The sequence below is a fragment of the Ostrea edulis genome, chromosome 9 (genome assembly GCF_947568905.1).
Source record: "Ostrea edulis chromosome 9, xbOstEdul1.1, whole genome shotgun sequence".
Lineage (NCBI taxonomy): Eukaryota > Metazoa > Mollusca > Bivalvia > Ostreida > Ostreidae > Ostrea > Ostrea edulis.
The window spans coordinates 34958812-34976929 of record NC_079172.1 but is presented as its reverse complement, the minus strand read 5'-3'; the positions used below and the strand labels follow the sequence as shown (position 1 = coordinate 34976929).

The following is an 18118-nucleotide window of genomic DNA, read 5'->3' as shown; positions in this document are numbered from 1 at the left end:
CCATCTAACCGCTAAAGTCACGTAGCCCGACCTACAGGGTGTATCAAAATTAATACGGACTATTTGATATAAACTCAAATAATCTCGATTATGTTTTCTCATTCAAACTCAATGCTTTACATATTTAAATGATAAGGAATGAATATATTATCTTTTCGGTGGATGGAGGGATTCCACGAAAAAAAAAAAGACGGAAAACTTTGCATCATGCGCTACGCGCAATAATGCAGTTTTCCGTCTTTTTGGTTCGTGGATCCCTCCATCCACCGAAAAGATAATATATTCATTCCTTAAATCTTATTCATGACAACTATCAAAAACGTTTCTATAATTCAACAAATAACAGAAATGGTCTTTTCTGCACGCAAACCTTCTAAAAAAAAATTGATAAAATTTTGACAATTTTCAGCTTTTTAGTATGTAGTCTTTGTTTCTTGTGTGAAAAATTAAACACGCTAAACATCTGCTTTACACTGTTTTTTTTGTTTGTTTGTTTGTTTTTTTTTTTGAGATTGAAAAGAAACAATGCTTTCTATATTTTAGTACAAACTTGATTTCATATAAGATTTAGCATTTTAGAAAAGTTTGATTATGTGGTCATTTAATAAGAATATAAATATTTAAAACATATCATACACTTATATCAGTTTACTGTATAAGGTTGTTCCTAAAGACGGCAAATTTTGTTAAAAAGCTATACTTGTTGAATGAAACTTTGAAAGAAAGACTTTGGTTACATATACAATCCATTAACACCTGGTAAATGTTTGCCTACTATTATGTACAGAACCCATCAGTGCCCAATTGCTTTTGTTTCACGTTACTAACCCAATCAGCACACAACACACACGAAATGGCCATACACCCTTAGAGGTCAGCTTTGTCGTCATCATGGCTATGCATATCACACCTTAAGCTTAATTGTGTTCTTTGTCTAACCATATTAGGGTAAGGGCACTGAATGTAGCCTAAGTGGAAGTGGTCCGGACAAAACGACACAAGTCGCAACACAATGCTATAAGTCTCACGTCGGACGTGTCCCAAACATAACAAAAACTAAAAAAAAAATGTTCACAAACATTTAACATTTGCAGTATCAATCAAAATTTATCCAATGGATAGATCTAGATCTATTCTACTTCAAAAAGAGACCCATTTTCACTCTATTCTTCCTTTCGCATATCGAAAAAAAAATAGTGGTTTGAAAGATGCATGGGGGAAGGGGGAGGGGAGGTAATGTGTACCATTGATATTATCAAAAAGTTCTGGAGCATCGTAGTTGAATTAAAAAGACCATTATCTAAAAAAAAAAAAAAAAAAATGATGAGTAATGACATGGGATAAGTTTACATGTTTAAGCGTTACATTGTGTCCGTACTTCCGATGAAGTGAGACATTTGATATGATTTTATTTTTCACTTTCAAATATAGTTCTGGTTATTTCCATGGAGGAATGGAAAATTTACGATTTTGAAACTAACTGATAAATTATAATCTTTTTAAGAATGTTACTAAATCAATGCGAGCCACAAAAGATATTAAATTAATCTGAGAAAATATTCAACGATGCATCCACATACCTCTTTGATATATGAATACTGCAGTTGGTTTCAATATATACAATATACTACATGTAGCTAGTCGTACATGTATGATGCAAGGTGAAGATAACGAACAGTGATCAATCTCATAACTCCTATAAGCAATACAAAATAGATAGTTGGGCAAACACGGACCCCTGGACATACCAGAGGTGGGATCAGGTGCCTAGGAGGAGTAAGCATCCCCTGTTGACTGGTCACACCCGATGTGAGCCCTATATCTTGATCAGGTAAACGGAGTTATCCGCAGTCAAAATCAGTGAGCCAAGAACGGCTGAACAATCGGTATGAAACACGTCAGACAGCATTTGACCCAATGCGAGGTTGTATTGACGAACTATCTAACGACCATAGAATTTGCGAAATGCTGAAATACTAAAAGTTCTTTGGAATTTTTTAGAATCCACATTTGATTAACACCACTTCTGGCATATGTAGTCGCACAGTAAGTTTGAAGTTTCTCCTTCACACCTGTTGATATTTTCGTGAGGAGCAAAGATGGGTGCTTGGTAGAGCACTTACTGGATCCAGCAATGTATCTTAGTTTGTAAGGGGTTTTATACAGTTTAGGAATCCAGTATTGGTAAGGTAACTCATATTCATTCGACTCATTGACTGGGATATTAAATGTGTCTAAAACTGAAGCATGGTTTTGAAGAATTTCATCTTTTGAAAGGGCAGTTGGAGTATAAGTATGATTACCAAAAGTGGAATTAATGCCAAGTTCATTTAAAATACAGTTGTAATAATGAGCCTTACAAACAAAGACAATGTTGTTACTAGCTTTGTCAGCTGGAACCAAAACATATTCCTCATGTAACCTATTTAATTCTTTTATCACTTCTGGTTTACTAAACACAGAAGGATAGATGGTACGTACTTTTGTTTTCATGTGTCTAATGCGGGATTTTAATATCCCTCTTATGCTTTTAACCCATTCTGACAATGTATCAAGTTCTTCTTTTTCATAGTTAGTCCATCGTCTGGCATAATCTTCGACAGAATTCATAATAGAGATGAAGTTCTGCCGCCAATTAAAAGACCGAGCTCGAGGTTTCCTGTATTTAGGACCTTTTAGAATTAGTGATTTGAGGTCCTCATTTTTAACTATATCAACATCACCAGTAATGACATGTCCAGCTGGACTATAGTTGAAAGAAGATGAAGAACAAGAACATGTTGGTGGATTACGTATAAGATGGTCTCTATAAGTATATTTAGGTATAATGGAATCAAACGTATCCCCATATACTAGCTTACAATGTTCGCTTTCCGTCTTTCGTCACTCATTTGTAGAAAACATCTCTCTCTCTCTCTCTCTCTCTCTCTCTCTCTCTCTCTCTCTCTCTCTCTATATATATATATATATATATATATATATATATTCATTTAGTATATTTTCATTATAGCGAGCGAAGCTCACGTCGCGAAGCTCGCGTCACGACGAGCTCGCTCCAATGATTACGCAATTGAGTCACGTGGTTTGCTCTTCATCAGCTGAAAAATGATGGGGACTACCCATAATGCCTCCGGAAAAATGTCGCCGTCACTGCGGTATACTTCATTGACAATCCCGTAATTAAAATGATTAGATTGTTTAGAAAGTACAATTAACGTTTTTAAATTCCAGACAAGCTTTCTCATAGCTTCAAACGTTTTGTTTTTGCTTGGTTTGAGAGAAGAAAAAACATTGCAGCTAATTTAAGGTCACAATTTGTAACTGTTTACACCAAGCGCGTTATATTTCCCGCGTTAAATGAAGAGGCGGATAAAAGTCGTGTTGCAAGATGTTAATGGGCTTCGCTCGTCTCAACGGTCACACTGTACAACATATTAGTTAGAATGAAGAGGTGTAAGACAACATGATTATATAGTTGTTGCTTATACATGTAATTTGCGTTTTTCTGCCAAATTTACTACGGAACCATATTAGTGCCACGTTTTAAATATTTGGTTTTTTAAAAAATATTTTACACTTTAATCTGTTTACTTTTTAATCAGTAAAATTTACAATTTAATCTGTAAAAATAAAAATCTGGTACTAATACGCTTCCATAGTTTAGACAATTCATTTAGAAGAACATTTGCAAAGCAACGGTGGATAAAAATTTAATACGTATTTATAAATAACACTCAGGACATATACCACGTGTAAATGGATTGTATACATGTACATGTATGTAATGTTGTTTCATTCAATAAACTAGGCTAGTACAAATGCATGTACTTTTCTATAAAACAACAAATATATAAGTACTATACTACAATCAGTATGCTTAAAAATTGAGTATTCCGTACTAATTATCTGTAAAAGAAATCTGGTAGCATACACCCCATGCATAACATTAGGTTTTCGTTGATATCTTTGAATACTATTAGTTTCATTCACTGGCAGCATATGCATAAACATTTACAGATAATACGTAATTATTGCTGACAAAACAAAGCGTTGTCCTGGTATTTGATCATAGACACCCGGTTGTGCCAAACTTGCCCCGATCGTCGGAATTGTGTTGAGGTGTTTGATAAAAATATAAAGTGTACAGTGGATATATTTGTTTCCATATATTCCTGAATTAATGTTTCCTTCCGTAACCATATGCGTTTCTGCGATATATATCCATAAATTGAGATACATGTATTAGGCAAAAACGAATCGGCAGCCTACACCCCGATCACAACATAGCCTACACCCCGCATTTTGGAGTATACTCGGTGATTCATGAAACGACGTAATATTTTAAAACAAACGACACGTGTAGTTACTCACGTCAGTTTCCGGTGGAAATCCTCATTCTCACCATGTATACGACGCAATGGCAGTTCATACGAAATGATCATTGTAGGTATGCTCTCAAACTATATTCCCATGTTAATTTTTCTTCAGATCTTGGGGATAATATCAGTTATACCGATAATGTTATTTGTTACATACTTGGATATTATTCTCTTTAGAGAAGTCGAGAGACATAACCTACATCGACTTCTCTTCGCAAGCATTCATGATTAGATTCTGGAAAACGTGTAAATGCCGGAGTCGGTGACGATTTATGCTTCAACCGACGTTTGGCTCGGATGTGCCTGGATTTAAGCAATAGACAAGTTGTTTCAAACATTTAACAGCAATGCACAAAACCGTCACAAGGAAATCAAAACTTACTGCTTTTAATCCATTTTCAACATGCCCCTGTCCCGGGTTTAAATCACAACTCTGATTACGTCAGCCTTCTTTTCTCTTAACTGGCCCCCTATTGTGACAGCTCCCAAGACCAGTTAACGTAAATCCGGGACAAGGGACATGTTGAAAATGGATTAAAAGCAAGTAAGTGTTGATTTCCTTGTGACAGTTTTGTGCATTACTGTTAAATGTTTGAAAACAATTTTCGATGAAGGCTATGCCTCTCGACTTCTCTAACGAGAATGAATTGGATAGTTGAATAAATACTGTTATACAACTGGTACTGCTTTAAACTGTATACAGTCAATGAATTTGTTGATGAAAATCACGACTCGAGAGTTTGAGGAAACTGGACAGCGCAGGTTCACTTCTTTAAATGCGGTTTTAGGAGGGCAAAGGTCATAATGTTGGACGCTGGTTTGAAGCAGGAATAAAAACATACGACTAGAGAGTATGTTGCAGAATTCAAAAGTAAATTAGGATGGAAAACTATATAGCTCATTATATCTGCTGTAAGAAATCCACAGCAACACGTGTTCCCTGTTCGAATTTCCTCTACGCTCAACTTAGATTTAATTTGAAATATTAACCTCACTCGGATCAATTTCAGATGTAGGTGTACAAAGCCAAACATTTAGTTTCACTCATTTTAAAAATGTGACAATGACATAGAAATTATCACAATGCATGGGGGGGGGGGGGGGGGGGGGAGAAAACAGTTAGATAACGCTGTCTTACATTTATATATCTCGAGATAAATACTTGATATGTTGAAGCCAAAAAACTGCCTAGTGTTCAAATTGATCAATCACTTCATTATAACATGTAGATTAAGTATGTAAATCTATTTATGAATTATTTACCTTATGTAAATTAAGGTATTTCGATTTTACCATTGAATACAAGAAAGGTCTTTTATACCATGCATACATTTCACCAACTATGAATTGCTTTCTCACCGGGAATACACACCAAGAGAGAAACGAGCTACCAAAAACTGGATTTGCAAAGTTCCAGATGAATCCTCAAAACCTCTGTTTGACAAATTAGGTGGTTAACCGTATTTATCTTATCGTGCAATTACATATTATGGCATCAGATCTTATTTTTTAACAGTTATAATATTCATGTACCGTTATTAGCAACTATCCTGGTTTTTTGTCTCCTCTTAGAGGCTTTCCTTTTTGTCATTGTTAAGTATGTGTGGTTGTGTTTATCAATTTTGGGGTATGAAGGACACCAGTTTTGTCGGATAGTTGCTGGCGATCACCATCCTCCTCCTGCAATATGGTCATTAAAAACAACAAAAACATGTTTCATTGTTTATATTTACATTAACATCGACTGATCCGATTATAGAAGGCTATTTTAGATATATAATCCATGCATTTACAGCCAAATCAAAACCAAGATATCCACGTGATGAAAGAAAATCTTTTCAAAAATATCTTCTCAAGAAGAAATGGACCAGAAAAAAATAAATTGAATTAAATCCACATACTTATTGAGTGGAGGTTCCAAGTTGTTCAAATCATGATCCCTGGGAGTGGGGCGGGGCCACATCAGGTGGGTCAAACTTTTATATTAGGATATATAGGGAAAATATCAAATAACCTCTTCTCAAGCAACGTAGCCGTGATTATTTGTTCACGGCGGGTGTGACCGGTCAACAGGGGATGTTTACTCCTCCTAGGCACCTGATTCCACCTCTGGTATATCCAGGGTTCCGTGTTTGCCCAACTCCCTACATACACGATACGATAGGATACATGCACGTTACGGTAGGATACACGCATGGTAGAAATTCAAGAATAACGTTGCGGGTTCTGTACAGTATTTTTACCAAGCATCACAACGCATGAAAACAATATAGCAACATCAAAGTGCATGTTTGTAAAATAAGAATTTGTCAGTTTAATAATTATTTTTATCCCAATTTTGATATATTTTCTTGCTACTAATTAATAATCTGCTTTCATTGTGAAGGCATTGAAAGGCTTTGGAATTATTTCAAACAATTATGGATTTAAATCTCCAGAGACACGGGTCCGCTTTTGGGTCATAGACACAGGAAATGTTATGATTTTCTTCTTCCTGGTTTCTGGCACAGCATATTCCTAGTTTGCAATCCTCGTTAAATAAATGAAGCATTGGAAATTAAAAAATATATTCTATTATAATATGTAATTGAAATACCAGGATTGGGCTGCAGGCTGAGTGGGATTATATAAACCTTTACCGGAAGGTAGAAGGCAATGTATTAAATACAAAGTAATCAAAACAAACATAAGCTAATAATGTCACACTGTACCCAATGTAAACAACTAAAGGAAATACACATGAGCATTTCATGATTGAATATTTAGTATTATTTGAACCTAGATTAGAATGTACTGTAGTGGAGATGCTAGAAAAACGATGTCAACCAATGATTTGACACAAAAACTTCTTTTTTATCAAAATGTTTTACGTTCAGTTCTAACTTGTGGTTGATTTGAACTTTACCTCTCAGAGCATGGGACTCATCAGCGCGAGAAAAATGTGTGTCATTTGACAAGACAATCAATATTCTATCAATCAATTGTGTTATCGATCAATAGATCGATTTGTGTCGGATTTGTGTAATTTAGTTATGGTTATGCCATTTTGACACATTGGTTTAACCTGAAAACGTGATTGTTTTTTTTTTTTAAAATTAATTCTTTTGATTATAGAACGACCTGTTTCGTGTATTGCGAAACGATTATTAAACCATGTGATAATAAACCGCATCTACAAATGGATTTATAATTTCCAGAGACGTGCATCCGCTTTTGGGTAAAGACACAATAAATGTCTTAAGTTTGTTTTCTGTTTCAAAATCTGTCTCAGACCTTTTTGCAAATTTTATGTTTAAAGAATAATCATAGATATATTTCAAATATATTTAATATAAAAAAGTAACACATACAATAACAAAAAATATTAGAATATGAGAACCCATCCACACACATACACCAATCACACCAATTGTCTTCTGCTATACAGAACTATGACCACCATAACCGGAAGTTCTGTCTCCGAGCGGAAGGAGAACTGCGTCCTCTCTGTCTTCTCCGATGTCTGTCTCGATCTGATGGACGATGTTGTCTGATCGTCACGCCATTCAATCGTAATCTCCTTCTCCCACGTGAATCAGTCGATCGTCTTCTTGAACTATCAGAAGAATGTCTCGTGAGACGGAAGTCGAATGGATTTCTATCACGTGATCTCTGTTCTCTTACCGAGTTAAGTATACTATTGACATCTCTGTTAAGAGACCTGTTCCCGCCTTGCCTTTCACGAGGTGGATTTCGTGGGCGTTGCTGTCTGTTGCCTGGAACTCTTCCTCGCAGAATACGGTTATCTGGCGATAAATCGCGTCCTCTAGTTTGACCAAACTGGAATTCTCGTTCGTTAAATCCTCGATTGCTTCTTTCTACAGAACCAGTATTTGGCACATTGAATATCCGGCCAGGTAAGCCTGACCTTAAGGGCCCCCTTGGTAATCTTCCTCCCGGGATATCTAACCGATTTGGATTGATAAAGTTAGGTGGGAGATTCGTTTGAACACCACCTGGAAGTCCTCGGTTCTGTATAAAGCTAGGGGTCAGCGGATTCTGGAACCCCCCACCTCGTCCGGGGATTGGAACACCCTGACCGATAAATTGATTGCCGAAATTTCCCGGAAATCTTTGTATCGCGGGGGGTACTCCAAGCGGTATTCCTTCTCCCACACTCTGAATAGCATTCAAGGGGTCAATCTGAGGAGAAACCCCTGAAACGAACTGTTGTCCTTCTGGTCCACGAGGGTCCTGCGCCGCTGATTCTGCAGATGGTGTCGAACCTGCCAAACCAACAGGGGAGGGGGATCTTGACTGTGGTAATTCAAAAGCATTCGTAAATGATGTATCTGCTCCTGTTCTTCCGGTAAACCGCTGGGCGATTGAACCTAATTCGAGTCCACCCTGCGACCTAGAACTCCTCATCCGTGCTGGTTCATTCGGTGTTCCGGGATTTTGTCTGTTCTGCAGAGGAGCGGAAAGTTTGTCTATTTCTTTATTTACTTCCGCAAGCGCACGACGAAGCTCAGAAGGTGACAAATTTTGCAATTTCTTGGTTTGAGAAGGTGGCGTCTGTTGTTCAGAATTATCAGGTAAAACAAAACTGTTTCTGCTGTCAAAATCTGGAATTTGAGAGGGTACGGGCGGTCTGCTTTGAGCAAAAATGTCTCGTCCAGCTCCGCGATTATCCGGCTGTATGAGATTGTTATTGGCGTCCGGACTGAAGTTAAGATCAGGAAGCTGTGCCGTGAAGGGTGACCTGCTCTGTTCGAAGGTGGCGGCAGGAAAGGGAGTGTTTTTGGTTTGGCTGTCTGATCTAGCAGAGCCGGTGTTAGCTGTCTGTGGAGATGCCGGCTGGGAGTTCACTGTTTGGGTAAAAAGGTCATGCGGAAAGGAATTGGTGAGTTCATTTGTATCCGCCGCCGATCCGGAGGAACGTGAGGACAGTTCACTGATGCTCGGAAATGACATTTCTTGAATACTTCCTTTGTTTTGCTCAACTATGCTATTTTCACTTCTTCCAACAGAGTTTTGAGAAGGGGCAGATTGAGATCCTCCAATGTTGGTCAGTGCGTCTGTTAAGGATTTGGGAATATCACCACCGAAATTACTAGTATCTTGACCCAGAATATTCGCCATTGTCATGCCTTCCGTTCCACTGTTTGGAGTCGAGAACGATTGGCCACCAGGTAGGGCATTATTTCCCGAACTAAACCCCAGTAGGTCAGAAGAAATACCAGATGGTGTTGCACCTCCCCCCGTCTTTCCAAGAGCATTGGCGTTGGCGGTTCCCGTGGCTTCGCTTCCGAACGTTTTGAAAAGAGCATCAAAATTACTGAAATCTCCAGAATTGCCAGTCATGAGTCCCTGTAAACTAGGATCCGCTGCGAAGTTTTGTTCGAGCTCTTTGGTAATGTCATTAATAGCGGCCTCCAAGTTTAAGTCGGATCCTGGTCCTGTTTGCTTTGAAATATCTGATATTGCGGATCCTAAATTTCCAGGGGAGGATGTTTTTAAAGTTCCTTGTCTCCCAGGAGAGGATCCGCCAGGTAAAGGGCCGAGTTCTGCCAACAAGGCATCAAAGTTAAAGTCCCCCAGGGGATCTGTTCCCTGCCCGGGACCCTGTCCATACACATCTGTAATTAAAAGGGAAAATCATGATGCATTTTTCATCCTCTTTATCAATGTACACCAGAGCAAAAGAGCGTCTATACACATGTACATAAACAGTGTCGCATATTTCGGCATCATGCATTCTCTCTTGTAAAGTCTAGATCTATAAATTTAATAAAACAGAATACAGTTATTCTATCTAAACGGGTTTGGACCCACACCCACCCCAGTACCGCCACCCTTCTGGATCCGCCTCATTTCAAGATACTGCTAGATATTTCTAGGGTTTACGAGTTCATATTTGTTTGTTTACTTTGGTATATGTCTTTCATTGAATTTCCTCGAAGAGGAATCGTTTAAAAACACGTCATCTATTGACGTTCTTTGTTGCCTTACCTCGCGTGCGAACGATGTTAAATATTCATGCATTTTTAATTTAGAAATGTTCCGGGTTGCGTTGCTTTTAATTAGTCATCGGTTTTGAAACATATATTTCCCCACCTATACATGATCACTGTCTTTATCGCTAAATTATTCTATAAATGTACTATTAATTAGCCATTTTGTGGCCATGTCTTTGATCAATATCTGTAATTAATAAAGATATTAAATGAGCAAAGTGCTTTGGAGGTTACTCTGTCATATTTAACCTATAAATGGTAAGCATCTACGTATGTCTAGGATTCTAAAACGAATTCTTTATTTCGTCAAATTGTTCATTTGATTACGCCAGCGTGATCGTTAACACAGATAATTTGTCTAACTAGAGTTTATGTGGGGAGACTACGGGTCTACCTCCAAATGACATTTTGGCACCTAAACCGGTTACGACGGAAAAGACAATACCATCATCTAACCATAAAAACAAATATTAGTTTTTTGTAGTATTATTATTATTATTATCATATATTTTTTCTAATATTTTTTTGGTCACTACAATGCTTTATCAAGAATATTCTAAATGCTAGTAAATGAAGAAAAAACTTTTGTAGATCGTCTCGGGATGCTCCTTTCCACCTCCAGATATTTTCCATTCAACCTAGTACTGCCTGCTTTTTAAATTATACTTTTTTTTTGCATATTAAATCAAAAGATAGTTACATAGTTACATTTCATCTCTCTCTCTCTCTCTCTCTCTCTCTCTCTCTCTCTCTCTCTCTCTCTAACTTCATCTGTCTCTCCCTCCCTCTGTCTTTCTACCTATCCTTCTGTCTATTTCTCTCTCTTACTTGAAATTTAATACTCACATTGCAGAACCAGACAGATAACAATCCACCGCGACTCCATTCTCCAAGCTTGACAAATCCCAATCGTGTGGTCGCAGTTCAATCAAATCTCAATATTTATGGCAAAGACCCCATCCTCGATACGTCTCGTTATGTCATAAATTACATCGTAATTAGATACAATACACATCTACTTTTTCATGATGATTTACAATCGATTAATTTAAATAATTTCTTATTATCGGCAACAGATAATGGATTGTCGGATTTTGAAGGGCGTGTTTGTGCACTGTAACACACAAATGGTAGTTTATCTTTGGTTTCGGAGAGAGAATTATTTGAATGGTTTTGGAAGTGAGGCAACAGAAATGGAATTGTTGTATCTTCAATGATGAATGTTCCCGAAAACAGATCCATTACATCTTATACACTGGTATACTTAGAACTGCCGGACAATAATACTGCAGAATGAATGGGGTGTCACTGAGTTAACAAGTATTTTCAAATTGTCATTTAGTGCATCTGTGGGAATTTTTACTCCAAAATAGACGATTTGATGTATATTGACATCAATGGACAAATTCAAATTGAGATTTCATTTTTCGGTGAATTAAACAAATCACAAAGAAACAAAATTTTGGTAATTACCGTGTATGTTACAAAGGTTTTCATTCCCGATTCGACTACATTATATATATTTTATTCATTATAAATAAATAAAGGTTTTGCTTTCTTAAATTCAAAGCGTTTTCAAACAACCGCAAAATGTCACAAACATATCTGTTCTTGACAATCACTAGAATGAAAGCGCTTCGATATTGACAATGCACAAAGAAATTATCCCAGCCCTGAAAACACAAATACGACCCGGTAAAATACGCTAGAATGTTTAAGGGAATTTTCCCCGCTGTTCCCGCTGCAGATAGTGCTGGCACTTGTTAACTGGTCACATAATTGTTTTGGGCAATGCATTAGTTAATACAATTGCGGTATTGCCTCATGAATGTCGACATGGTTTTCTGTACATGCATGTATTTTCTTTGTTAACCTGTGTTTACAGTCCCATAATTCACCAATCCATCTTACGATTAAGGTCTGTTGAAGACAAATTTCTGTCATAAGTTCTCACTTTAACATTTTCGTGAACCTTGTCTTTTGCTTACGATAATAGTAAATCTTACAATAATCGAAAAATTGTCGGACGGTATAACTTGTCTCTGTCTTACGATAATCGTAAAATTGTCTGTATCTTATGATAATCGTAAAATTGTCATTACTTGTCGTTATCTTAAGATAATCGTGAAATTGTCTTTATCTAATGATAATCACAGAATTGTCGTAACTTGTTTTTATGTTATGATAATAGTAAATTTTTCGTAAGTTGTCTTTATCTTGTGAATATCGTAAGATTGTCGTAACTTGTCTTACCTTACGACAATCATCAGATTGTCGTAACTTTATAATACAAAATTGCACGTCTTATTCCGAACTTATTATCAAGACGATGGCGTATGTTTTAATTAGAAATTAATATCTTGCAATTCCGAGATAGAAGCAGTCCTTCTGGTTTCATGTCTATGAGAGACGGTGACATATACATTAAAGGTGAAAATAACGAACAGTGATCAATCTCATAACTTCTATAAAGATGAAGATAACGAACAATGGTCAATCTCATAACTTCTATAATCAATACTAAATAGAGAGTTGGGCAACCACGGACCCCTGGACACACCAGAGGTGGGATCAGGCTCCCAGTAGCACGCATCTCCCGTCGACCGGCCACACCCGCCGTAAGCCCTATATCTTGATCAGGTAAAGGGAGTTATATGTAGTCAAAATCAGTTTGCCAAAAACGGTCTAACAATCATGTATAATTTTGTGTGGATATTCGATATTTACATATAAAACCCTTTACCTTTCTTTTATGTTTTTTTTAAATGTTATGTACTATTAATATATTTGCACTAAATTGACTTAGATTATTCTAGAGAGTTTTGTTTACTTATTGACACCTGTGACCTAGATTGTTCCAGACCTCATGTTATTTTTAGTAGAAATATTACGTAATGGTTGCATCATTGTCTTTCAAGATGGTACTAGAAAATTCATTCCTATTATATATACACTGCGATTCTTATGATAAAAAAAACTCTGGTTAGACACTTTTTATGCCTTCTGGATTATTATACTGGGAACTATGATTTTGGAATTACTATTTTTGTGTGCGTGATTCTCTTCGGATTTATTGTTCAACTACCGTAAGTATTTTTCTATTGTTGTGATTTTCTTTCAATTATTAATAGTAAATAAATATTATTAATTGTTTAATTGCCTTTTGTTAGTAAATTCTGCTGAGCTATATTAAGGGTTTGTTCTGACCCATAACATAAAACAAGAATCAATTGTATTACCTTCTCTACTTAGGTATGTTCATTGATTCTCCAGCATTACTTCTTACCACATTATTGGATACACAAAACGTCAGTGGAGAAATATATCAATCAGTCAAAAGCTTAAAGGATCAGTGGAGAAACAGCTCAAATAGTCAGTCGATAGGGTTCGTGGATACATAGCTTAAAAGGGCTTCAAATGATCAGTGGATACATAGGAAAGGAGTCTATAACCACAATAATGGATACATGACTTCATTACTGGGTTTACGACCACAACACATCAACAGATATACCACCATATCAACGGATATACCACCACATCAACTGATATACCACCACATCAACAGATATACCACCACATCAACGGATATACCACCACATCAACAGATCTACCACTACATCAACGGATATACCACCACATCAACGGATCTACCACCAAATCAACATATCTACCACTACATCAACGGATATACCACCACATCAACGGATCTACCACCATATCAACGGATATACCACCACATCAACGGATATACCACCACATCAACAGATCTACCACTACATCAACGGATATACCACCACATCAAGAGATATACCACCATATCAACGGATATACCACCATATCAACGGATATACCACATCAACGGATATACCACATCAACGGATATACCACCATATCAACGGATATACCACCATATCAACGGATATACCACCACATCAACGGATCTACCACCACTTCAACAAATCTACACTATATCAACGGACCTACTGCCACATCTATGAATCTACCAATACATCAACAGATCTACGAAAACATCACGGACCTACCACCGCATCAACTAAAGTACATATGTACCACCACATCAACGGATGTATCACCACATCAACGGATTTACGACCATATCAACGACTCTACACCACATCAACGGATCTACCACCAAGTCAATTAATCTACACCACATCAACGGATCTTCTATCATATCAACCAATTTACGATCACAATGGATCAACCACCACATAAACCAATCTGATTAAAATAAGAATTTTGATCCGCTCTGTTATTGTTATGTCGCTACACGATAACGAAGCGGATCAAAGATGTTATTAAATTAGATTGCCACATCAACATATATATAACCATCGAATGGATCTATGAAATCTATCAAGGATCACACTTTGTAAAATATATTGAAATGAATTGAAATTCACTAAAGCATTTGTTGTAAGTAATTGATGTTGTAGAAATAAGCATATCTAAGATTTCTCAAAGGGTAAACAACCTCGACAGTTCATACATTTACTGAATATCTAGGCTGTCGAATACAAAACTGCGTAAAGAAATCAACACAGATTAAAGTTAGATTTTATATTTATAGATCATATATGAAATTTTCTATTTTAAGAAAACACGTTTCATCCTCTCTAAATCGGTTTTACAGATTGATGTAAACACTAGAACCACATACTGAATACCAAACAGAGAAAATAAGGCGGCCCTAATCAAATAAGGAGCGGCAGCCCTAATCTGCGTAATGATTTGCGGTCAGATGGAGCGCATTTATTAATGTCAATCAAGATTCCAGTTTTTATCAATCTCTTGGATAACAATTGATATGACAAATGATTCGTCTTAAATACCTGGGCATGCCTGATAATCATGTCGTAATTAGGCCAAGTGCATTAAACATGCTGGTACAGAGAGCATATTGTTGGAACTAGGGGCGGGGTTCGTTCTGTAGATGGTGTTGGGTACGAACGTATCTCCTTTCTTCACATACGACAATAAATACAATGTAAGGCACATTTTGTAATCAAAATTTTGCAATTAACGATTTCTACTTACCATAATGAAATGTATGCTTGACAATTGACAGACAAAATTTAAAAATTCAATAAAAGCGATCTAGACACGCGTTCCCGCTGCTAAATGTTCATGAATCCAGGAACACCTCCCACACCGTGGCTTCGATTAAGAAATAATGAGAAACTAAAGCGGTCCCATGACTCCTGTCAGTCTCCATATTAGTGAACAATTTTCGAGCGGCACATTAAACAATAAACAACCAACCAACCTGACACCTGCCTTTGTAGCACCTTTGTAGTTGGTCTCTGTAAAGCCAATTGGATTCAGAGACTGTAGTGTTATACATGAATAATTCTAGGAACGACTTGCTTTTTGTGTAAGAGTTATGCCCCATTTTTCTATTCTTTGTTGTTTACAAAGTTTTGCACTGATTCCTTGCACACATATCAGTTCAACCTTGTACAAGCGTACACCTTACCAGTGATGTAGTCCCACAGTCATTTTACTATTGCATACACAATAAAGAATTCTGAACCACAATGGCTAGTGATCAGTACAGAGACCATATTAATTTGTGGAGGAAATCGAACGTGTAATTACTAAAATATGGACTGTCAATACCAGGGTTTACGAAACGTACAGTTAGGTAGTTCAAGGTTATAGATATACGATATTACGGAACATATGGTTAGACTGTTTAAGACTGTAGGTAACAGATGTTACGGGACATAGCGTTACTAGTGGGTTGTTTGAAACTGTAGATATAAGATATTACGGAACATCTAGTTAGGTTGTTTAATACATGTATATCTCGTCACAATATACAGACGAGTGATTGGCTGTAATACATCTCGTCACTATATTCATGTAGAGAGGAATGATTTGCTGTAATACATCTCGTCACTATATACAGACGAGTGATTGGTTGCAATACATCTCGTCACATATACAAATAAGTGATTGGCTGTCATACATCTCGTCACTATATTCAGACGGGTTTGTTATATACAGACGAATGATTGGCTGTAATACATCTCGTGACTATATACAGAGGAGTTATTGGCTGTAATACATCTCGTCACTATATACAGACGAGTGATTGGCTGTCATACATCTCGTCACTATATACAGACGAGTGATTGGTTGTAATACATCTCGTCACTATATACAGACGAGTGATTGGCTGTCATACAACTCGTCACTATAATACAGGGGAATGATTGGTCGGAATACATCTCGTCACTATATACAGACGAATGATTGGCTGTAATATATCTCGTCACATATACAGACGAGTGATTGGTTGTAATACAACTCGTCACTATATACAGAGGAGTTATTGACTGTAATACATCTCGTCACTATATACAGACGAGTGATTGGCTGTCATACAACTCGTCACTATATACAGGGGAATGATTGGTCGGAATACATCTCGTCACTATATACAGACGAATGATTGGCTGTAATATATCTCGTCACATATACAGACGAGTGATTGGTTGTAATACAACTCGTCACTATATACAGACGAGTGATTGTCTGTAATACATCTCATAACTATATACAAACGATACAAACGAATGATTGATTGTAATACAGCTCGTTATTATATTCAGACGCGTGATTGGTCGTAATACAATACGTCACTATATATAGACGAGTGACTGGCTGTCATAGAGCTCGTCACTATATACAGACGAGTGAATGGTTGTAATACACCTCGTCACTATATATTGATTGATTGAATATTGTTTAACGTCCCTCTCGAAAATATTTCACTCATATGGAGACGTCACCGCTGCCGGTGAAGGGATGCAAAATTTAGGCCTATGCTCGGCGCTTATGGCCATTGAGCAGGGAGGGATACCTGCTGTGACACAGGATCTCAGTTTTTGCGGTGTCATCCGAAGGACCACCCCATTTAGTCGCCGCTTACGACAAGCAAGGGGGTAGTGAGGACCTATTCTAACCCGGATCCCCACGGGATCGTCACTATATACAGACGAGTGATTGGTTGTAATACATCTCGTCACTATATACAGACAAGTGATTGGCTTTTATACAACTCGTCACTATATACAGACAAGTGATTGGCTGTAATACAACTCGTCACTATACGCTTACGGCCTTTGAGCTAGGAGGGCTCGGTTTTTGCGGTCTCATCCGAAGGACCGTTGTGTGGTGCTGAATTATGAACATACCATTGTATGATGCTGAATTATGAACAGATCGCTGTATGATGTTGAATTATGAACACATCATTCTATGATGCTGAATTACGAACAGATCGGTGCATTGTGCTGGTGCTGAATTATGAACAGATCATTGTATGGTGCTGAATTATGAACAGATCGTTGTATGATGCTGAATTATGAACAAATCGGTGCATGATGTTGAATTATGAACAGATCGTTGCATGATGTTAAATTATGAACAGATATATAGTTGTTTGATGTCGAATTCTGAACGGATCGCTGGATGATGCTGAATTACGAACAGATCGCTGTATAATGTATGGTGCTGAATTATTAAAAGATCGGTGCATGGTGCTGAATTATGAACAGATCGGTGCATGATGTTGAATTATGAATAGATCGTTGCATGATGTTAAATTATTAACAGATATAGTTGTATGATGCTGAATTACGAACAGATCGTTGTATGATGTCGAATTATGAACATATCGTTGTATGGTGCTGTATAATATATCGTGCTGAA

At 37.1% G+C, this 18118-nt stretch overlaps 2 protein-coding genes across 2 annotated transcripts; one reads left to right on the top strand and one right to left on the bottom strand.

Annotated features, from left to right (window-relative positions):
• Window positions 1-7689: 7689 nt before the first annotated feature.
• On the bottom strand, window positions 7690-11435 carry LOC125660341 (uncharacterized). The gene is made up of 2 exons (XM_056148983.1): window positions 11222-11435; window positions 7690-9997 (listed from the first exon to the last, which is right to left on the bottom strand). The coding sequence occupies exons 1-2, from the start codon at window positions 11259-11261 to the stop codon at window positions 7809-7811; spliced, it is 2229 nt and encodes a 742-aa protein (XP_056004958.1). The 5' UTR covers window positions 11262-11435; the 3' UTR covers window positions 7690-7808.
• A 1709-nt stretch (window positions 11436-13144) lies between these two features.
• On the top strand, window positions 13145-14806 carry LOC125659524 (uncharacterized). The gene is made up of 2 exons (XM_048891209.2): window positions 13145-13461; window positions 13628-14806. The coding sequence occupies exon 2, from the start codon at window positions 13843-13845 to the stop codon at window positions 14374-14376; it is 534 nt and encodes a 177-aa protein (XP_048747166.2). The 5' UTR covers window positions 13145-13461; window positions 13628-13842; the 3' UTR covers window positions 14377-14806.
• Window positions 14807-18118: the final 3312 nt, after the last annotated feature.